Source organism: Zalophus californianus, chromosome 1 (assembly GCF_009762305.2).
Source record: "Zalophus californianus isolate mZalCal1 chromosome 1, mZalCal1.pri.v2, whole genome shotgun sequence".
Classification (NCBI taxonomy): domain Eukaryota; kingdom Metazoa; phylum Chordata; class Mammalia; order Carnivora; family Otariidae; genus Zalophus; species Zalophus californianus.
The window spans coordinates 128,583,740-128,607,945 of NC_045595.1; the positions used below are offsets into that span (position 1 = coordinate 128,583,740).

General features: G+C 36.7%; 1 protein-coding gene across 12 annotated transcripts in view; it reads right to left on the minus strand.

Moving 5' to 3' along the window:
- Nucleotides 1–24,206, minus strand: part of TBL1XR1 (TBL1X receptor 1) — a 173,800-nt gene that overhangs the window by 33,059 nt on the left and 116,535 nt on the right. For 9 of the 12 annotated variants that reach the window (XM_027583737.2, XM_027583738.2, XM_027583733.2 and 6 more), the window contains one exon: nt 6,294–6,396. The exons of 2 other annotated variants lie outside the window; for them this stretch is intronic. In XM_027583737.2, coding sequence (XP_027439538.1) covers nt 6,294–6,351 — 58 coding nt within the window. In that variant the 5' untranslated portion in view covers nt 6,352–6,396. Of the gene's footprint in view, nt 1–6,293; nt 6,397–21,946; nt 22,072–24,206 lie in introns of those variants that run through there. One more of the 12 variants, XM_027583735.2, reaches the window with a different exon arrangement.

Consider the following 24,206-nt stretch of genomic DNA (forward strand, 5'->3'; position numbering starts at 1 on the left):
GGTTTGATTGCCTAAAATAGCAACCCTTCTTTCCAGGAGTAAGTGCAAATCTGATATAAATAATACCTTTGTAATCAAGTACTCTACAAATTCCCTAGGGTGATTAACATTTGGAAGGTAGAAAAGAGATTCCAGAAAGGAATTAAGGCTAAAAACCATGAAGTTTAGTATACAGTAACTCAGGAATAAAGACAAGCAGTGGCGGGGGAGGCGTGGTAACTCAGGAGCCTACAAGACCCCATGCATGGTTCCCACATAAGAAACAAGATCACAAAACAACTGTTTTCTACATACTGCTTGTTTCAGGGACGGCGTTCCCTTGGGATGACAGGGGCTGTGTTTTCAAAGAGGTATTAGTCCTCCAGAGCAAGCCAACTCTCCTTTGCAAACAGACTACAGCAACATGAAAACGGGCCTTGAACGTCACTGCTATGGTACAGGGTGACTGAACAACAGCAACAACACACAAAGCTTAACTATTACCACGACACAGTCCAGGAGGAAAATCTAATAATCCAAGATCCTATTTAAGCTTCAGGTAAAAACAAAAACAAAACAAAAAACAAAAAAAAAACCCAGAAAATTATATCCCTGCTCCCATCACCACAAACTCCCTTGTCCCCAAATCCATTTCCAACTGTGTCCTATAGACCCAGATTTTTGTTTATTCTAAAAAGTTCCATACTTACACGCTTAAAGATTTTAGAAAAGGCAAAAAGAAGGAGGGGCAAAAAATGCTAGAGGGGATCTTGCATGCTGAAGATTTAGACCCAGTACTTATAAGAAAAATAATGGACAACATGGAGAAGGAAAAAAATTTAAATACCAAACCCAAGTGCAACTGTATTTCCTTTTTCTCTTTACACACTGTTTGCCTCCATCACAATGTAACACACCAGCCTACACAATTCTGTGCCCTAATATTTTTAAGGGCTAATTTTGCCCTTAAAATATATATATAACCATGAACATTCTACATGAACTATATTTTCTGAAATAATTTTACTATCATACTATTTGGCCAATGAATGTACTCAACTAGTAAATTATTCATCCCATCGATGGAAAGTATTTAGACTTTCTCAATGTTTACTACTTAGGAATGCTACCTCAAACACCTACATGTATAGGCTTTTGCCAGGTATATATATATTTTTCTCCTTAGGATGGATTCCCTCAAAAGTTGAGGGGGACATGGGCATTTTAAAGGAAGTTTTCATAACTGCACAATTGCTTTGCCCCCAAATTATGCAAATCTATAGTGCCATCAGCAATTTATGTTTCCCTGTACGCTTATTATTGCTGGCTATTCCTGAAAAAAATAAGCAAGAAGATTACTAGTAAGACTGAACAAGTTCTCTATTTGGTAATTATTAAATGACATTAGTCTTTTAACAAGCATGTCAGCAGTAATGTGTAAATAGGAATTTTCCTCTATCAGCAAAAAAAATAGTCATTCAGCTTATAAAAGAGAAAAACTGATTTGGAAGTATAAAATTTACCATTATTTTTGACAAGTACTTGCTGTTTATCATTAGTCATGTGTACAAGAACTATGTGACAAATCCATGTTACTGCATATTTTATTTGATTACAAAGCAAACTGTATGTATATTTAACCTGCATTTCTGTAGCCAACCAATTACTCATAAAAATGAAAAGAAAGACTAGAGGTGGACATACCCAATCCTGAACTCTCCTCACTCCAGGCCTTCATGGCTACAGGCACTGAGAGCCAGTTTAACCTGACTCCATTCAGTTCACTGTTCAAGTCTGTTGCCTTTATCTGAGTCAAGAGAAACTACACTGTCATTTGATGGCTGACATTTTCTTAGCCATTGTAGGGGTTAATACCAAATCATTAAATGAAAAAACAGAAACAAAACAAAAAACAACAAATAGGCTCTTTGGTGTTACAGATCAGAACCTGAACGTTATACATAAACATTCGGGTTAGTTTGTGCCTACTACGATATGTGTAGATTTCTAAATTAAGTGTGTATGCTCTTATAAACAAATAAAAGAACATCTGAAGGAAGCACCCTCTCAGAAAAAGTGGAGTAGTGCAAGGCCTATAACCAGCGAGACTGAATATCCCCTTGAAAAAGTTAGTGAACAGTGGAGCAAGGTGGGTGGTGGGAGAGACAAGCTGATCTTTGATGAACCAAATGCTTTAAGCTTACATACATCATCACCTTTTCATAAACCAAGACTGTATGGCAAGATGAACCTCCTCAGTTCTAAAAACATGAGGATTTTAAGAAATGATAGCATTCAGAATCACAATCTAGAAAATAGCTCAGTAATAAGGACATACTGTTCCTGCATTTTCCAGTTAGTCTTCCATCATAAAATGCAACTGTTTCACAGCGTCCAATATTAAGTACACCATTCACCGAAATGCTACTGAGCTTTTAAACATATCATAGATGACAGTTTTATCTAGAATCAAGACTTCTCCCCCAAACAAAATACACATTTAAAGCAAAATAAAATTACATCTTACACAAAGCAACAAGAAAAAAGTTGGCACAAGTTCACAAATAATTGCTGGCACAATTTCTAAAGCTAGAGAAGACTCAATGCAAGGGGGGAAAAAAAAAGTCCAAACCACCTTAAATCTTTTAAAATTAACACTGTATCAAGTTCTGTTCCATACGACTTAGCTGTACCCCTTAGTGCTTATTCTGCATATGGTTGCTAGATGTGAGTTATTAGGGCAATCAAACTATTAATGCCCTCGGGCGAACGCTAATTAAATGAAACATACTGAATAATCAAGTCAATCATTACTTACGGTACTACACACACTGTCAAATACACTCAATTTTCAAGTCTTCTCAAAAGAAAAAAATTTCCTTTCCTAGAAAATTTTTGTTGACTATGAAGGCCTAAGTCTAGTTCACTGACGTACAAAATGGTGATGACCAAAGTAACTTGTTAGAGACAGAACTGAGAAAAATAAAAAGACATCTTACAATAATATATACCTTCCTCTTAATTAGTTTAAATGAGTAGGGGAGGATGACTTATTTCAAACAGAAGCCTATAAAACATTTTGATGCTGAATATCACAATGTAATCCCTTTTCAACAAGCAACAAGTTTTATGGATAAAGAAAAAAATCAAAAGTTATATAATCTGGGGAGAGGAGATGAGCTTTTAATATATAATATATTCTAGTGCTGACAACATCATAATAGGATGGTCATCTCATAGTATAAAGTTATGTAAAACAATTTGAGGGATTTTATTCTCGCTGGAGATGGATACCATAGTCCAGTCAACATTAAACAGTGTTTACAGAGAACAAATATTAGAAGTTCCTACTGGAAAACATTATTTCTAAATTATACATCTATCAAAACAGAACAAACTTTCATAAGGTGTTTTTTTGGACTTTCTGCGTGAGAGCTTTTAGATAATAAGACAAGCATGAAAAATTTTACTTTCCTTAGTGGTGGTCTTTAAAAACCAGTCCTGTGAAGGTCTTTTCACAAATACTTTTTTTGTCATGATTACTTTTCTTCCTACCTAGCTCCCTAAACCAATTCAGTACTCCAAAATACACCAAAATACACCCAGAAAAGGAATTACTGGATTCCAAAATCAAATCACTTGCAAAAATGGCCATTTTTATGTATAATTAGAGATCAGAACCAAGAAACAGCTTTCGGAATAAGTCACCAAGTGCTGAGATGGGCTAGATTCTGAGCTCTATCTGAAACCTGGTCTGAGCTAACAGAACTATCAATTTCCTAAACTTTTTCCCATCTCCTACTTCTGTAAGTAACTTCAAATGAATGTCTCATGGTATCCTTTATGATATAAACATGCCTCATCATTCCTACAAAATCCTGCCTACAAATACAAATACACCTCTTTTAGTGGCACCTCCCTAATGTTTTAGCAGGGGGTATTCTCACACTCCAAATCTCAATATGTACACTTCATGCTTTCTACTTTATCTCGAAGAGCTACTAAACAGCATTTTTCTTTCAAGATATTGTGAACATGCTACATACCTGTTGTCAACTTTCTTGTCAAGTTCTAACTGTCCTACAACTAATAGGGACCAGTGGCTTTCAAATTTTTTATGCCTAAGAATCACCTGGGGCATTTGTAAAATGCAGATTCCTGGGCCCCACTCGCCGTTCTCTAAATGATTCTGATGCAGGTGGTCAGAGGATCAAACTTTAGAACTCCGGTATAGGCGGTTCTTAAATTTATGGCAAGTTACAAATTTAATAAAGGGACTGGTGTTCACATTTTCAGAGATGTGGCTTAACATTGTACTTCATTACGGATACACCGTAAAGTATAAACCTTTTTAAATACACAAAGCAAAACTAAGAACACAGTAAAAAATTATGAAGCACTTACTATGATAAGCAGCAGTCTACCACACAAAGTTTTTTTCTTAATATATAATCCTTGCAACATGGAACACCTTAAAATGTGGAATTTCAAAGGATTTTCTCTGAGAACATTAGCAACTTCAAGAAGACTTCTGGTAATATTTAACCACTGGATACTCTTTCAGAAATTAATCCAGAGTATTATTTTACTGCCCCTTTTACTTGCTGTATTTTTTTTGTAGCAACATAAAACACCAATTTGTGGACTTCTGTTTGCTACAAAAATCTGAGTGTTCATTAACATCTCTAACTTCACCTTGCCCCACTTCATCTCAGTATAGGCTGAGCTACAGGATGCTGCTGAGCTATTCCACCTGTTTCTTATCTCCAGAAACAGCAGTTTCTTATGATTCAACCTAAGCAGTTGCCTTTACAATACACCTACAAGCCATTACATACATTTCTCATCTATTGGCCCTTCACAACGTTTTCTACTTTAGTGTCCGAGGTCCCAAAGCTCTGGCTTAAATGGTGGTCAGTTTCAAAGGCATAGAAAGCAGGATTTTGTTCTGACCCAACAATTCTTTCAATTTTAGCCCAAGTTACCAAGTAACAGTATTCAAGGCATGTGCATCTGTCTTATATATGTAATAATCACTAGGTCAGGTCACTACTTTTTCCACTTCATTAATCATTTTAATCTTGCTCAAAATATTCAATGGATATTGTCTTAGGATCTGCCTTCAGTATCAGTTGACTAGTTGAAAAAGGAAAAAACAAAACAAGATCTATTCATTTCGAAGCTTCAGAACAAATTATTCTGCCTTAGCTGGTTACTTTTAGTTTCTTTTCTTTCTCCCTTTCTGCCCTCATTAGACATCATTTTCTCAGCTGTTTCAGGCCAGAGAGAGGCAATGATGGTGCCTGGGAATAGGAAGCTCCCAGAACTGGAGTGAAGCTGACAACAGCTCAGCGAGCAGGGGCATCGAAGATCTAAGGCCATGTTTGCGCTCCCTGCATAGGAGAGGACAATGACTAAGCCCTGTCAGAAGAAGAACTATCGTTTCAAAATCAAAACTGAGAGGGCTCAATTCCTGCTCCTGGCCTTCTGTCCTCCCTCACACGCGCCAACCACAGTCACCCTCCTACACACACACTGTGCCTCACCTTACTACTACAACGTCCCAACTTTAAGTAATGATTTCTAAAATCCAACCTCTCCAGCTTATTTCCGACTACCAAATGGTTCCATATCATGTTGGTAAGCTGCACTCGCCAGTGCTGTCACTCTTTCACAGGTCCTGTGCCCCGTCCAACCCAAGTTTCTACTTTTACGTTTTCCTGCTTAACCTATCCCACATTTTCCCTTGTAGCTTTCCTTCTGTTTTAGGACGCCTCTTAATCTGCTTAAAATGAACACTGATTTACTTAATATTTATTACAAATGACCTCCAATGATTTAATTTATTAATCACCTGCCAATGAACACATTAGTAAGAATTCAGGTCAAGGATAAACTAAATCGATAGGGATAATGATTATGAAAACATTCTGAAAAAATATGGCTAATTTAGTTTCAATAACATTTAGCTGAGGATTCTGAATATACATTATCAAATTGGTGCTATCTGAAAGTTTATATGTTCCTACTGACCGTGTGCAATCTCATTTCATAACAACTTATAAAAAATGGTCTTTGAACACTGAAAGCCAAACCACTTGTTAACAAATATTTGCCTGAGATGATTCCAACATATTTGAAAGAGTCAGAGAGTTAAACCATGCAGTAACACATAGCTTTAAAATGGCAGTCCAGACATTAAGGAAACATACAAAGTTCAACAGTTTGGACTGATACAAATTTCAAATGCATAAAAGGTTATTTTGAGAATATTAAAATAATTTGAGGCCTATTTACTTTATGAAAGTACTCACCTGACTCTTGCAAGTATCTATATACCAAGAAGTTGACCTCATCACTGCTTATACTCATCTTTATTCCCACTTAAACCATGAGGTCACAACACAGGATATAACCCTAAAAATAAAACAAAGTTAATTAAGTATTTTCTCAATAAAATATTTTAAAACAAAATGTAAACAATGTTGTAAAAACCATTTGATTTTATTATAAATGATGTAAAATGAAGGTTCTATATAGCCTAATGATAGATTATACCACCAAAACATGGCTGGTCTATTTTTCTGCAAGATAACATATTTGCAAAAAGGATTCAAAATTTATAAAAGGGCTTTACATTGTATTTTATATGACTGAATCAAATAGCATAAAAAGTTGTTTCCTCTTTCTCCTTAATTGTAAAAAAAAAAAAAAAAAGTACATTTTAGGAATCAGAATATTATTTAGCAAAAGAATGATTTTAGACCACTGGGTAAGGGATGAGCCATCTACACTGGTTTTATCTACATAATTTGAGAGGATCTGAAGTCTCTGTTTTCTCAACATCTAATCTGCAACGCTCAAGTTTCAAAAAGATCTAGCTAGTGTAAAGCAGAGAGGTGGGAATACAGTTTTCAAAACCCAAATGATATTCTCTTAATGGACATGCTTAAATCTTGAATTTAGAGGGAGGGAAAAAAGGAAATGGAGACCTAACTTAAATATGTTCTCATTATAACTTATCTGTTTTCATGTCACAGAAATTATTTAAAAAAGAAGTCAGCAAACATTTTTTGTACAGAGTCAGGCAGTAAATATGTTAGGCTTTGCAACCCATACACAGTTTCTGTTAAAACCACTCAACTCTATGGTTGTAGCACAAAAGCAGCAACAAATGAGATGTAGACAAATGAGTCTGGCCATGTTCCAATAAAATTTTATTTATGGATGCTGAAATTTGGATTTCATATGATGAAGTTGGATCATAAAATATTTCTCTTTGGACTTCTTTTCAAGCATTAAAAACACCACCACCACCTTTCTTAGCTTGTGGTCCTTATAGGCTAGTGGGCCAGATCTGATCCACAGACTGTGTACTTTCTTGGTCCCCTATTTTAAAAAGTATAGACTGACATCATTCAGTAAAGGGCTATCTAACATTATGTGCCTGTGTTCACTGTGCTGCTACATCATCAGTCTCTTTATGATGCACACTTCACGGGATATTTAAAAGTCACAAATTGTTAACAAACACCTGAGCAGGCTACTGTGTGAGGGGAACTGCTCCTGCCCTAAGTTGTGGAAAAAGTGGTGACTAAGCACATCAAGCTTCTGTCATAGAGAAGAACAAAGACAAACAAGGAAGTAATAACAACTTTCCAATGACTCACACAGAGGACACCCTAACCAAATTTAGTAGTCTGGGAATACATCTTGAAGAAAGTATCACTCACTGGTGTTTAGACCTGGAAGGATGGATGAGGAGAGGGAGAACACAAACGCTTGTGGGAGGAAGGCAGGGAAGGGAAGGCATCCAGTGAGCAGTAATAGTGGAAAGGCTGGATGAAGAAAGAGAAACAAAACATGGAAGTAAGGCTCACAGCACAAACAAAAACCCTGTTCTGCGGGGCCCTGACAGCATCACTTAGAGAAAATATACTGACAGGTTTTAAGCGGGTAGCAGAATGACCAGACTGACACTGTATAAAGACCATCCTGGCTCTGATATGTAGAAGAGACTGGACAGAAAATGGACTAGAGTAAGAGCTGAGGTAGGAGGATGTTGCAGGGGTCTAATGGACGAACACAACCCGGTCTGTGGCATGGAGTCAGGGAGAGAAGTACAGGGGTTCCAAAGTGTGACCAGCTGGACACAGGGATGAGGAGAAAGGAAGAACCAAAGGTTCTCTGAGGAATCTGGATCAGCAATACTTCCACTTAACGAAATGTGTAACCACAGAAGAAGAGTAACAGTTATCTTCATAGAAAGAAAAAGGTACTCTCCCACAAAATTAACTCAGGGAGTACAATTAATAACCTGAATGTTTGGAATGATAAAGGTAACTAACTACTCTTGATGATTCTGGCTCAGGACATCTTGTCTAGATGCTACTACTATGGTACATTAGGTGATTCATGCTCTGGAGGATATCTTGCTCAATTTTATTCTGACCCACAGCAATGTGTAGCAATGTGTCTGGCACACATAGTAGACATTAATCATAGTCAATTTTGAAAGCCTGTTGAACTGAATGATTTTAAAAAAACAAAACAAGTGGGGCGCCTGGGCGGCTCAGTCGGTTAAGCACTGACTTGATTTTGGCTCAGGTCATGATTTCAGGGTCATGAGAATGAGCCTCACAGGTCAGGTTCCACTGGGCATGGATCCTGCTTGGGATTCTCTCTCTCTCTCTCTCTCTCTCTCTGCACCTGCCCCATTCTCACATGTGCACACTCTCTCTCAAAAAGAAACAAAACAAACCCAATCCCACACCATTATAGAATTATAAGAAATTAAAACATAATTTGACCAATCATGGATATCTGTTTGTAAGGAAAACAATTCGTCACTATTTCATTAACAGGATTTCCCAAAATGAAATGTGCTAGGTGGACTCCAAGTGAAACAGACTGACAAAGAAAACAGAGTTAAGTCTTTTTTTTTTCCTCTAATATACCATTCAGTTCAACATTCAAACACTGGTGCTGAAGTACCTAAGATGCATAGGTTTTCAACAATGCTTGGTTCATCAATGTCTCAACTTAAAGCGGTGATCAGTGATGCTTCAGCATTACCTAATAATACATTCCAGGGCAAAGAAAAATACAAACCAAAATGACAGAAGTTATTGTCTATAAATGTTCTTATAAATATATATTGCTGGTACATTTTTTAAAAATCATCACAAAAAATGCCCAACAAGTAGAGCAGAAAAGTTTTATCTGTTCAAATTGCAATTTTTTTTTATTCCACTGATCACAGCATTAAACTGTATCAATTTCTGGAATCAAGAGTAACATTTTTTAAGGGAAGGGGGTAAACTTCAAATTTAGAAGTATTATTCCACCTGTAGCCCTACTTCAGTTAGCTCTTACATTATTCCTAGAAAGGACCTTATTGTTGCCCACGTGTGTTGCTAGGGCAGACAAATCTCTATGCTGAGAGTAGGAATAGACAGATGAAATAAGGTTGGCCCATGCCTTGCAGAGTTCAGTTAGTGAAGAGAAACATACAAAGGTAGCATTAAAGAAAAAAGATTTGTAAATTTAATGCAATCTGTACTAGAGGTTTCAGTCCCAGTTGCAATAAAACTACATAGAGTCTACAAAGATTTGAGTTTATCCACTTTCAAAGACACTTAATTCTAGCATATGACCCTTTTTAAAATTCTAATTTCAAAAAGACACCTGAAAAGAACAGGAGATTGGACGATGAAAAGAAAACACTAAGAAACTCCTTGCCTGAAAAAGTCAGTCTTCACTTTCAAAACACCTTAAATTAAAAGCCTGTGTGCCAAAGAGTGAAATCAGACTACCTCCTTAGTGGACTCCCTGTGGCTTTGTGGAACTGCTCCATTTTGGTCTGTTTGCTTACACAGCTAAGGTGGGTGCTCTGTAATGTGATGGACTCTTCATCTGTCCCAGGTGAAGACCAGACATTCAGATACTAGACATCACTCATTTTCAGAGGTATACAAGAAGTCTTACCCCTGCATCTCCGCCACTGTGGTACCTTTCAGTACAACTATCTTCAAACAAGATCACAAAACAGCAGTGAGACATTCATCCAATCTCTATCCTATACCAGCCGGGTGTCAGACCTGCTGAGGTTATCACGGGTAAAATAAGTCCTGCCCCTCAAGGAGCAGATGGGAGTATTAAACAAGACATTCAAAATAAATAATACTTCCTAAGTCACAAAGCAATTTTTAGGGGGGGAAGGGTAGAGGGAGAGAAAGAATCTTAAGCAGGCTCCACGCCCAGCACGGAGCCTGAAGAGGAGCTTGATCTCATGACCCTGAGATCATGACCTGAGCACAAAACCAACAGTCGGATGCTTAACTGACTGAGCCACCCACATGCCCCCCGGCCCAAAGCAATTTTTTGTATATTCTGCCTCATCATACTTATTTATCCTTAAATAGTAAATGACTGAGTTCTAAAAAAAGAAAAAAATTAAATGCCTTTGTACTTTTCCATCCTAGCTCGCAGAACAGCCTATAAACTTGTAAGAGCTTTTATTCAAAACTCCTATCAGTTACAGGCAATCAGTTACTTAATTCAGATTCATAGCTATATTAGTCAAAAGTAAATATTAAACTAGTCTTAACTAATATTTAGCCAAGTGTTTATATTAAAAGTACACTTAATATTTTAAATGTTCAGTATGAAATATTTTACTTCAAGACATTATAGACAATAATTTAACAACTATTACAAAAAACAGGACTGCTGAGACAAGTTAGCTAGGATTCATTCAACTGAGTACGTACAGCACTTTCAGCATCACAAAACTGAGTTCAGCATACACACACTGAACAATAACTGCCCCACAAATTTAATCATCTCCTAGCTTCTCCTAGGAGAAAGATATATTCTTTTCTGAGTCCATTCCTGGAGCAAGCCAGCACCCAACTATAAACCTATATCACATCATTTTAAATTTAAAAGAATGAAAAGACAGGGAAAGTTATGGATAGAAATAAAACCAGTCCTGCCTACAACACATTATAAGGAGATCTGGAAACCCTTTGCATGATCCAAAATCAAATGTTTAATTGAAATTACTTTATCTTACACAATGTACAGTGGTGGCATATTGTATCATAACAGACATACTAATTTAATTTTTGAGTTGCTCAACTATTTGGATGATCCTAAACTTTCCTTCCTCTAAGACTGCCATCAGGATATTTAAGCTTAAAGTTGTTTTTCTTTCATTTCTTTTTGGTAGGTGTGCACTAATGAATAGTTCTCAGAATCAGGAAAAGTCTCTACAAGTAAATAACTGGACCAAAGGGAATAAATGGTTATTCTGACTTTTTTTTTTTATAAATTCAAGTGTTGCTGACACATAATGTTACATTGGTTTCAGGTGTATAACATGGTGTACATTATACTATGCTCACCACAAGTATGGCTACTACCTGTCACCACCGTACCATGGATTACAATCCTGCTGGCTCTACTCCTGTGTTGTACCTTTTAACCTTGTGACTTACTAATTCCATAACTGGAAGCCTGTGCCTCCCACTCTCCTTCACCCATTTCTGTCTGTCCCTCTTACACTTCCCTCCCATGGCTACTCTGATTCTTACTGAATACCAACAGATTGGGTCCACTCAAGAGATCAAACCAACTGACTGATGGCCCCTCTAGCTGAAACCTTAGGAAAATGTTTAATTTCACCAATAATAAACATAAAAACATTCTGGCCGTAACTAATAAAGATTTAAAAATATTCAATATTATCAAATTTGTGACAAAACAGTACATCTGTAAATACATCTACAAATATCTGCCACAGTTATTTATTCAAAAGATGAAAAAAGAGCAACAATATTAAAAGCTGCTAAAAGATCTTTGATGTTAAAAATAAGAATTGTTTTGGGGCACCTGAGTAGCTCAGTCGGTTAAGCGTCTGACTCCTGGTTTCAGCTCAGGTCATATCTCACGGGTCGTGAGACGGGGACCCACACCGGGCTCCATGCTCAGTGGGGAGTCTGCTTAGAGATTCTCTCCCTCTGTCCCTCCCCTGACTCATACACACACAAACCCTCCCTCTCTCAAATAAATATATAATTTTTTTTTTTTTTAAGAATTGTTTTATATTGGAAAGTAACTGTCAATGCCACCTTGGACATTCTGGGTTACCTTTCCAAATAAATATTAATGACCCACAGGTGCTCAAGGTACTTGTTATGTTGGGGATGGTATGGTGTTGAGAGATCATTTAGAAGGAAGGATACCTTAGGCTTCTCTGGAACTCAGCAGCTGAGAACTGCTGAGTGACTATAATCAAGAAGATAGAGAAAACTGTGGCTTGCCTCTTGCAGCCTCCACTGCCACAGTCTGACAAAAGACACCACTATTCCTGCTTTCCATCTGGAGAACTACTCCATTCCCAATCCTGTGGCTTAAATGAGATGGACCTCCTGGTCCAAAGGAAGGCGCTTACTTAATTGCTTAAGTCAACCAGCATATTTTGTATCTTCAGCTTAGGGCTGACACCCACCCCCACATATACACATCATCTCCCTCTGCCCCACCTCAATCACTCCTGGTAAATGAAATGCTAAAAGACATTTGCTGGTTTCTAGGAAAGACAACCTCCTCCTTTCAGAGAGGAGGTGGCAGATAACAAAGACACTATGTACCATCACAGACATTAGAGCAGAGAGAGAAAGAGAGAAGGACACCAGAGACTAGAGAGACAAGAGCAACTATTATTAATGACATCAAGTTATCTATTAAGCAACTGGATTAAGTACTATCAGAAACTAATTTATCACTCTAATTCAGTTAAAGAAGTCAAAAATTAATTTTATTGTCTAACCCAATTTGAGACTTTTCAGTTGCAACCAAAAAAAGGCAAATAGGGGGAATTATCCAAGAGATGTTTTAAACAAGAAAATGACTAAAATTAGTGATAGATATTTGGAGAAATAAGAAAAAGAGGGGGCAAAAGTCACATTTTTTCGAATTGTTTCCAGACTACAAAGCATGAAGAATTACCCATAAAAATGGGGTGCCTAGAGAGCACAGCCCTCTGGGGAGTCACACTTTTTATGTGCTGATTTAGAGATAAAACAAAGGACGTTCCAGCAGAAATGCTCCAGAGTGGTTAAAATATTACAGCTCACGTCTTATGGAAAGTGGTACCTCTGATTCTGTTTCCCTACAGGAACAGATTTTTCCTAAGTTACTTCTATTATTTTGGGGGGGATAAACCAAATCCAAACGAATGCAGATGAGATACAGCTGTGGCAGTGGGGTAGTGGTAAGTGAAAAGTAAACACTACAGGGGTCATGCAATTAACAAAACCTAAAAGGGGAAAAATGCACTAAAGCACTACTCAGTCAAAACTTGGGGTGAACACTTCCAATGCACCAGGCACTATTGACATGGTGCTGGAGATGTGGCTAAACAAAGCTAAACGAAGTAAACCAGGGCCAGACCTTGGGACTTTAGAGGTTACTGTGAAGAAAACAATACTAACTTGGATAAGAAAAAATACAGAAAATTATGAAAGCACAAACCTTAAGGCTGAGGGAATAGGTAAGCAGAGATGTAAAACCCAAATGGCTTACAGGTTTCTGTCATAGGCACAGTGCTGGAAGAGCATTTTCCTTTTTTTTTTTTTTTTTAAGATTTTATTTATTTGAGAGAGAGAGAATGAGAGATAGAGAGAACGAGAGGGAAGAGGGTCAGAGGGAGAAGCAGACTCCCTGAGCAGGAAGCCCAATGTGGGACTCGATCCCGGGACTCCAGGATCATGACCTGAGCCGAAGGCAGTCGCTTAACCAACTGAGCCACCCAGGCACCCGAGCATTTTCCTTTTAATTCAAATGTCTGAAGGGTACCAAGTTACCTCTGCTCCTACGTGTGTGCACACTGCTTCTCATTCATTTGAGTGTTAAGGAAAATGAAGAAGAATATTCGCAATTACTGAGAAATTCCTACATGCTATGTATGGAGCGAAGCACTCTACACATTATTTCATTTCCTCTTCAGTATTAACTTCCTCATTTTAATGTCATATGAGAACAGCACTTCTATATATGTATTTAGAAATGTTATTAAAATACTAAACTTTCCTCACATGGAAAATAGTATGGAATGTATAACACATAAGAATAAAATAATTTAATGACTACAAAGAATGAAAATTCTTAGCACTAGAAGGTCCTACAAAATTGCTAATTCCAAGATGTGACATATATTGCCAAGGCCTCATGTACAGTGCAGGCTGTCAGTGCTCAGCTTAAACTTACTACGCTGTGAATGGCAGCCCTAAGTGGTCAGCTAGCCACTGCAGTCACAGATGATACCAATACCCTGCTAAATAACAGTTTCTAGAGGCACACAGAATCATGTATCAAAATTACTTTGTTGCATTTGAGTTCTCAAACTGCTATGGAGCAAAGTAGATAAATAGCTTATTTCAGCAAAGTAAAATCTTGCTGTCATATTACCCACTGAGTTATCCTAGGAAACTCTTGTCAAATTGTCTTGCTAAAACCAAAACACACTGCAAAAATACATTATCATAACTAAAAAACAAAACAAAAACAAAAAACAAGTGTGTGGAGGGGGAGGGAAATGAGAAAGAGGAGAGAAATTAAATCAATTTACTCATTAGCAAAGTCATGGTGCTTTATTACCATCTTATGAGCTGAACTGTCCATAGAATTCATATGTTGAAGACCTAACCCCTCTAGTACCTCACAATGAGACTTTATTTGGAAATAGGGTCTTTAAAGAGGTAAACTGAAGCCATTGGGGTAGACCCTAACCCAATATGACAGGTGTCCTTATATGAGGAGGGAGAGACACCAGGGATGTGTCTGTATACACAGAGGAAAGATCACGCGAGGTCATAGTGAGAAAGAAAGTAGCTATCTGCAAGCCAAGGAGAGAGGCCTTATAAAGTAATTTATCCTGCTGACACCTTGATCTTCAAATTCCAACATCCAGAACTATGAGAAAATAAGTATCTGTTGTTTAAGCCACCTAGTCTGTGGATTTTGTTATGGCAGACCTAGCAAACGGATATATATCCATCACCACCAATTCTTAAAAACTCTGATCATTCATCTGAAGCCTTTAAAAATCATTGATGTTAAATTTACAATTGCTGGGATCTGCCTTTCTGAAAATTTGCCTCTATTTTCAGAAACCCATCCTGTTCAAAGACAATGAGATTAACAGGATACATTAATAACATTTTATAATCATCTGCACCACAATGCCCCTTCTCCTTGAACTGCCCCCTCCTTCCCACCATGAAACACTCTCAGGAACAGCACTGAAAAATGCATTACCCTTAATTTCCTGCCTCATTAAAAATAATTATAATCCTACATATGTTAGGCAATAACACTGCTGTATGTATAAAATATGGTACAATGAAGGAAGGTATCTTAAGATCTAGCTTTGAAAGTCACTGGTAACATAGCTTAAAATATGTATAAAATACATTCTCAACTTTTGCCTTGCTAAATCTTATGTTTCACAAAATTTTATTAGACTAAGTGAAATGTTTACCAAATTACTTTTGTAAACTATAAAGTGCAACATTAGGATTTAGAAACAGATAATCAAGAAAAAAAAAACACCCAGTTCTAAATGAAATATTTCAGCCTATTTTAATATAATACTAACCAAACTAAAACAAAAACAAAACCCAGTACAACAAAATCAAATTATCTGGCTGATTTCTTAAAGCATCAACGGCAAACAGCCTATACACGTGTTTATGTATTAACCCTGAACTACAAGTACGGTTTGTCAAACACAGTATCTTTTTAAAGCTTCCTGTGATATTAAGTCCAAAGAAAGGCAAAGAAGAATGTTTCCATAACACAAACAAAAATTCTACCACTATTCACATTAGGATAAATGTTAAGTTTAAACTATATTTTTACTTTTTTTACAAGTGGATCACTTTATTAAACTATATTTTTAAAGACCCAATCTCATGAGGTAATTTTTACTCACATTATTAAAAAGGAGAAAATATCCTTTTATAAATTTAAGTATAATTAACATACAGTGTTATACTGGTTTCACATACACAGTATGACTCAACAATTCTGAACATTACTCAGTGCTCATCACCACGATGGTACTCTTAATCCTGCTCACCTACTTCACCCATCCCCCACCCACCGCCTGCCTGATAACCATCAGTTTGTTCTCTGTATTTAAGAATCTGTTGTTTGGGGCACTTAGTCAGTTAAGCATCCTACTCTCGATTCTGGCTCAGGTTATGGTTTCAGGGTCATGAGATCGAGCCCATGTCGATCTCCCACTCAATGGGGAGTCCGCTTGAGATTCTCTCCCTCTGCCCCTCCCCCTTGTTCACTTGCACCCTAAAATAAATAAATCTTTAAAAAAATCTTTTTTGTTTGCTTATTTGTTTCGTTCTTAAATTCTACATATGAATGGAATCAGATGTTGTCTTTCTCTGACCTATTTCACTTAGCATATCCTCTAGGTCCACCCATGTGGTTGCAAATAACAAGGTCTCATTTTTTTATGGCCACGTAATAGTCTACTATCTCTTCTTCTTTATCGATTCATCTGTCAGTGGACACTTGGGCTGCTTCCATATCTTGGCTATTGTAAATAATGCTGCTATAACATAGGGGTGCATATATATTTTCAAATTAGTGTTTTTGTTTTCCTTGAGCAAAATACCCATACTGGAATTACCAGATCATAGGGTATTTCTATTTTATTTTTTTTGAGGAACCTTCACACTATTTTAAACAGCGGTTGCACCAATTTGCATTCCCACCAAAAAGGAGAAAACAACCTTTTAAAATAAGCTTTGTATTTCATTTGATTTACATAAATTCTTTTCTCTTGGGGGGGCATTTTTAATAATCTGAATATATAAAGTGCTAGTAAAAAGTCTATAGCATCCTCAAGAGAAACAAATGTAGCTTAAATTGTTTAAAAAGGTGAACAAGATAGTTTGTGAAGGGAAATTAGCAGGTGATGGCATTTTACCTTCTAATTTTGGCACATGAGCACCTTCCAGTAATTTTTCTAAGAGTGTAAAGGCTAATTTCTTCTTCTTTTAAGAGTTATAGGCGGGCGCCTGGGTGGCTCAGTTGGTTAAGCGACTGCCTTCGGCTCAGGTCATGATCCCGGAGTCCCGGGATCGAGTCCCGCATCGGGCTCCCTGCTCGGCAGGGAGTCCGCTTCTCCCTCTGACCCTCTCCCCTCTCATGTGCTCTCTCTCTCTCTCTCTCTCATTCTTTCTCTCAAATAAATAAATAAATAAATAATCTTAAAAAAAAAAAGAGTTATAGGCAATTTTTTTGCTATAAACATTTTTTCTTTTGGTTCTTGTTGCTTGTTTTCTTATCAGATTAATGGTCACTTAAGTTCCAAAGCTGATGAGTCTTAAGAAATTAAAGTATGGTGATAATAACTTAGAAGGGATAAACTCCTAAATTACCTTTTTCTTTCTTGGTTTCATTGGAATCCAGAGCTCTCAGATACAAATTAAAGATAACATGACAAGAAAGTAAGATCTCAGATAGCCTATGTAATTTTAGATAAAAGATTTGAATCTTCTGGGCCTCTGTTTCCTCACCTATAAAATGAGGAAACATTAGATGGTCTCTTTCACTTCTAAACTTCAATGACTAGAATCAGTACAAGTACACAGGGTATTATGCATGAATCTTACAAGCCAGCAGAGTTACCAGATCACGCAGTTATTAATAAAACATTTTTAACAAATTTTTAAAGACTGTCAGATCTCAGATGGATATCTCCAGGAATTTGGGAAAGGGAAAACAAATTCACTAAGAAACATTTAAGTATTATGCATGATGCTTATTAGGACCAAGTATCTTTTATAACACTGACATATATAAAGACTTAGGCAAATGGTATATCAAACCAAGTATTCATTAGTAATTGAGATTTCTAATGTCAATCATTTATTTCAACTGTGATCTACACCAGGGGTCTAAAAACTATGGCTCTATGTCAAATCCAACCCATCACCTATTTTTGTACAACCTACAACATCTTGGGTTTTTTACAAAACACAGAATGGTTTTTACAGAACATTCTTTTTAACAGAACATTTGCCATTGATTTGACGACAGGGAACACTAATTTTGAATCCCAATTAAGCAATATTAAGTCTAGGCAAAGCTCTCAAGAGGACAGAGAACAGTAAAAAAGCATCCATTATGTGATGAGTCAACCCTGATTTAAGTTAAACAGACATTAAAACTACAGGCCCATTTCTTTTTATACCCAAAAGGCCTCTGATGAACTGCCTCGTAGTCCATCGATGTGGACTTCAACTTGCCACACACATTAAAGAGAGGTGGTTTACACAGATGTCTTCTAACATCCCTTTAAAAGATAAAACTATACGACCCCAAGATGGACTCAATAAATATGCGATGAATGATTAAATAAATTATAGCCAAGGTATATTGACAGATAGATGAAGAGGACAAGAAATTAAAACACTAAGGGAACAGAAGATAGGCCATATATTTTTTTTTAATTTTATTTTTAAGTAATCTCTACACCCAACGTGGGGCTTGAACTCACAACCCTAAGATCAAGAGTCACACACTCTGCCAACTGATCTAGCCAAGCGCCCTGACAGGCCTTATTTTTGGTACATCTTTTTCAATTATTGAGCAGTAATCAGTCATAGGACTTAAGGCAAACCACTGTCAGTCTGGGAAAGAAAAGTCAGGTATGGAAATGAAAATCAAGAAGCTAGTCCCCTCCCACTAGCAATTAAAGCTCTGAGTTTGTCTGAATGGGAACCAGTATAAGAAAGGTAACAAGGGGCACCTGGGTGGCTCAGTCGTTAAGCGTCTGCCTTCGGCTCAGGTCATGATCCCAGGGTCCTGGGATCGAGCCCCGCATCCGGCTGAGCAGGGAGCCTGCTTCTCCCTCTCCCACTCCCCCTGCTTGTGTTCCCTGTCTCTCTGTCAAATAAATAAACGAAATCTTTTAAAAAAAAAAAGGTAACAAAATTTTCTCAATTAAAACAAACTATTCTAGCTTTGGAACAGACATGCAATGAGAACACGAAAGACTGGAACATAGCTAAACTTTAAAAGAACAATCAGGGGCGCCTGGGTGGCTCAGTCATTAAGCGCCTGCCTTTGGCTCAGGTCATGATCCCAGGGTTCTGGGATCAAGCCCCGCATCCGGCTGAGCAGGGAGCCTGCTTCTCCCTCTCCCACTCCCCCTGCTTGTGTTCCCTCTCTTGCTGTATCTGTCAAATAAACATTAAAAAAAAAAAAAAAAACAAATAAAAGGAAATCACATGAATGAATGGAAACTTGGCTTGAAACTGAGATATTACAGGCAAATAAAGAGAAGAAGATACTAGGTATAATGAATTCAGAATTATAAATAAATACTACTTATAATAGTATTTATGAAATAGTTTATCAGACAAGGACTAGCTATTCTCTGGTTCTTAAAAGATGGGGAGTGGACTAAGTAGACAGAACTAAAACTACTGAGTCCTAAGTGAATCAAAACAAGTGTCCATGGATGGGCCGTAATTTGCCAAATTATCTGGAAGAGCAAAAGTAAAAAATATGCAGAAGATTGTTCTCTTAGTAAAAATATATGATTAATATACATCAAATGTCCAAGTACGGGGGGGAGTACAAGATGAGATCAACATTCATCCCAATAGGCAATAAAAGCTTGTTCAAATCAAGTGAAGACAACTTAAACCAAGTTTAATACTCAGATAACAGATTGGTACACACCTGTACCAACACACACCCCACAAGCCAGCTGCCAGTAAACCTGGGAAGACAAAAGGCAAAAGAAAATGGAGTAAAAATTGATGACAGATATGAATGGAGATAGGCTTTGCAGTTTTATTGAAAACTGGGGGAAATCCACCATGAAAGTGTCTGAGGTCAATTTCACAGGGTGAAAGAAAACAGCTGGCAGTACTGTCCTGTAAGATTTTCTTTTTTTTCCCCAAAAACCAACAAACAAAAAAGCCCACATAGGAACAAATGAAGTGCATCACTCCATAACCACACTGAGGCCCTGCAGCGTCCATCCTTTGTAAGTACTTGACCCAGTCAGGCTACAGACTAACTGCAAAGACAGACTTTTAGTACCATCTTATTAAAAAATACTTCTTTCCATTTCATTGTAAATGTACTTCAATGCTAATGCTGTTCAAGGTGCTCAAAACTAAAAATCAGATTTGCTACCTTTATCCTGCCCATAACAAAGTTTGATTGTTTTTTTATTATGTAAATTAAGTTTCAAAGTGAGGTATGTAGACACCCTGGGGTTCCCAAGACTTTAAGGGATCAACAGGAAAAATGATTTTTATAGTACTAAGACTACTTGCCTTTTTCACAGACCTGACTTACAGTGATGTTACAAAATGGTAGTGAGTAAAACTGCTCATACCCTAATGCAAATCAAGGTGGTTACATCTTACTATCTTAGCAGGCATTTTATTCTTCACTATCATGCTCTCAAAAAAAAACAAAAAAACCCACAAAAATCCTTCACTGAAGAATTTCCTTGAAAGCAGGAAAAATGCTTAAGTTTTATTAAAATCTTAACTTTCAAATACACATCTGTTTAATATCCTATATAACAAAACATTAAGTACATATAAAGCACTTCTGCTGCGTACTAAAAATGATGGTTGTCTCAAAGAAAAGCACTGTGCAATTATTTGAATTGCAAGTTGAACTAGCTACTTTTTTCATGGAACACCATTTTTACTTCAAAGAACAACTGACAAAGTATGGCTTTTGAGACAATTTGGCAGACATTTTCTTGAAAATAAACAAAGTGAAACTGTCACTTTAAAGAAAACAACTAGCAATATTTGTTGGCAAGACTAAAACCTAAGCTTTTAGGAGAAAATTAGGATTTGGAAAATTTATCAGCCACCATGAGTTTAAGAGCTCCCCAATACTCAAAAACTTGTCTGATGAGATCCGTGGTGATGTTAGTAACTGTTTATACTGCATAATGAACATATGGAAAGTCTACACAACTCAGTGAACAAATACTTTTCCAAACACCAAAATTATGCATGAGGAAATGAACTATTCTAAGTTCAAGAGAGACCAATGGATTTTAATGTAATAGTACAAAAAGTTCGTAGATACAATTTCAGATCTTGCATAGTAACTAATCATTAAACTATCTACTTGAGATTTGGTAGTATCAAAGAAAATATTCAAATTCATTTGAAAAATAAAATTTTATTTTCATTTTGAAAAGTACCAATTATACATCTTTGTAAGGCCAGATTTTATTTTTCCTAGATTTTGACTGTAACAACATATCCTAACACGTGAATGCAGAAGCAAATGTGAGAACCCAGTTATATTCTAGTAAGCCAGGGATTAATAGAAATTTGCAAAAATGTAAATCAGTGTCATTCTTCTCATGAAATTTTTTTGAAATTCTTGGAAAATACTTATTTCCCATAAAATATGTTGTTTGTGTTAACATGTTATAGATGGGTTTGTTATGTTAAAATGCGCTGGTAACAAAATTTCATAGTTTTAATTTCTGGTGCAACAAATATTGACAGCTATAACACACATAAGTTCTTTGAGTCATTAACATAACAAGAACATAAACAAAGAATATATATCTGCTGGTATAAAAATTGATTCCTTCTTGGCAATATTAGTGCTAATCTTTTTTGGCAATCTTTTTGGGAAAAAGACCTCTTATGCCATGAATACTGTTCAGATTGTAACATGATATAAACCTTGTCTGATTTGTTATGTTCATGTTGGAATACACATAGGTATCCAGCAAATTTACATTTAATAAACAAAAAAGGTATGCAAGAAACCATAAACACCCTCATGCAAAAGTTCTACTTTCGATAAAACATATGGAATCTACTAAATAAAACACGGAGGAATAAAAATGACACATTTTCTGAGACTATACCTCTGTAATGAAGCTGGTCTCTGTTCTGTAGCCTTTATTTCCCAAAAGGAATACATTCAAGACTAGGTAACGGCAGCCTCCTCTATACCATATATATGGAAACAAATCATGTAGAACTTTGGCAATACAGAATCGTTCCAATCATATACTCAATCTATTAGCAACACAAGAAATAAAGAGAGGTGGCTAGTTGAGCAACCAATCTGAAATTCTTTATGGTCAGATTTCCAGGTTATACCTGGTACAATTTCCACACCTGTTCTTCATTCTGAGGACACAAAAGAAAAAACAGGAAATGTAGGGAATAGAGAAAAATCTAGGGAGTAGAGACACATCTGTGTTTAATCATGGCAAATAAGTAGTCCACATACTGTTACTCCTAACTGTATCAGTAATTGCTGTGAATACATTAAAAGAAATTCAAAGCATAAGATAATAGCGCTTCCGTTCTTTTTGAAGTCCTTGTAACACATGCCATTGTCACCCTTTTGCCAGGTAGAGAAACCTAGGCCTAGGCAGAAGTGCTGCATAAAAACAGCTCTCCCTAAAATCTCCTATCATCCCTTTCCCCTGGACTAGTCCCCCTACTCAGCACACCCATACTTACCACTATTCTACCAATGAAACTCTCTGCCTTGACTTCTTCCACCTTCCCCTGAACCCCACCTCTGACCCCTACACTCTAAACCAAGCCCACTCCCCTCCTCAAACAGTGCTTGTACTCTAGGGTTTCTACATGAATTCCTCAACCCTCACGAACAAACACATTTAATCACTTCAAGCCAGGTAGATGACAAGCTTAACAATCTGACATAACAAAATGTTAATGAATAATAATGACTTAGTGTTCTGCTTTCCAAGGAACTTAGATACAGCAAAGGCATAAATACATCTCCTTAACTCGGTTTCTCAAATTTGAGTAATGTATCAAGTGCCTTTGAGAAGAAAAAATTTTTTATCAATTCCAAGGTGTCTGATGTTTAATGTAAACTACAAGATTAAGATAAACACAAATAGTTTTACTTTGTTCCAAAGTGGCCATTCAGATGATCTAAAATGGACTGTTTAGGTATTCCCCCCCTTAATCCTAGTGGGATGCATTCTAAGACCCCTAGCAGATGCTTGGAACAGCAGGTAAAAACCCTAGAGATACTATGTTTTCCCCTATGCATACATACTTATAAGTCTTATTTATAAATTAGGCACAGTAAGGAATGCTTACTAACAATATGCTATACTAAGAGTTATGTAAATGTGGTTCTCTCTCTCTCCAAATATCTCACTGCAGTGTAATCACCCTTCTAGCCATGATGTGCGATGATCAAATGCTAGGTGATGAGATGAAGTTAAGGGAATGACATAGGCATCAATGACATAGTGTGAAGCTACTCAAGACCTACTGACAACACTCAGAAGGATCATGTGGCTGCTGGACTGCGGAGGACCACAGGTAACTGAAACCATGGAAAGAGAAACTATAGAAATATAGAAATAAGGAAGGGACTACTGTATTATTTTTAGGCTAGCATATGGCCAAACAAAAAATATTCACAATTTAAAACTTCCCATGAAGAAATTACTAACCCAGAATACATCCACAGCTATTGAATGTCATTTACTTTGTAAAGTATCAGTTTGAAAAAAGCGATATAAAGTGGAAGACTTGAAAACCAAAAAGCTATGTTTGAGGAGGAGGTGGATGTTTCCATGTCCTTCAATTTATCATTCCCAATACAATCTTGTAGAATGGCCAACAATGATTTGAATTGTTGTATACTTGTATACTTCATGAAATGCAAGTCTATTTGAATACAGATGTAATTTTTCATTTATTTGCAACTTAGGTAATACGAATATAGTTCAACTTTCAAATGCAGATATGCATGACTTAGAAATTTTTAAAATTTGGTTTTAATACAAATAGACATAGCAATTTTATAAATAATCTTTTATATACAAAGATGAATATAATCACATGTCTAGCCAAGGCTGGCAAGAACAAAGAATAAAATACAGCAATTTTTAAAAAATCATAATAGACCAAGGCACAAATGAGTTTATAGCAGGGGATGTGGAGGTGAAGGGGAGTATATTATCTACAGGCTAATAAAAGCTAAATGAACACAAAATTGTATGTGTAGGGAGGGGTGGGAGAATATCTAAGCTAGGAGGTTTGCCCAGTGGTTCTTCAAAACACTGCACATTAAATCACCTGGGGAGCTTTTAAAAATCCTGATGCCCATGTCACATCCCACACTAA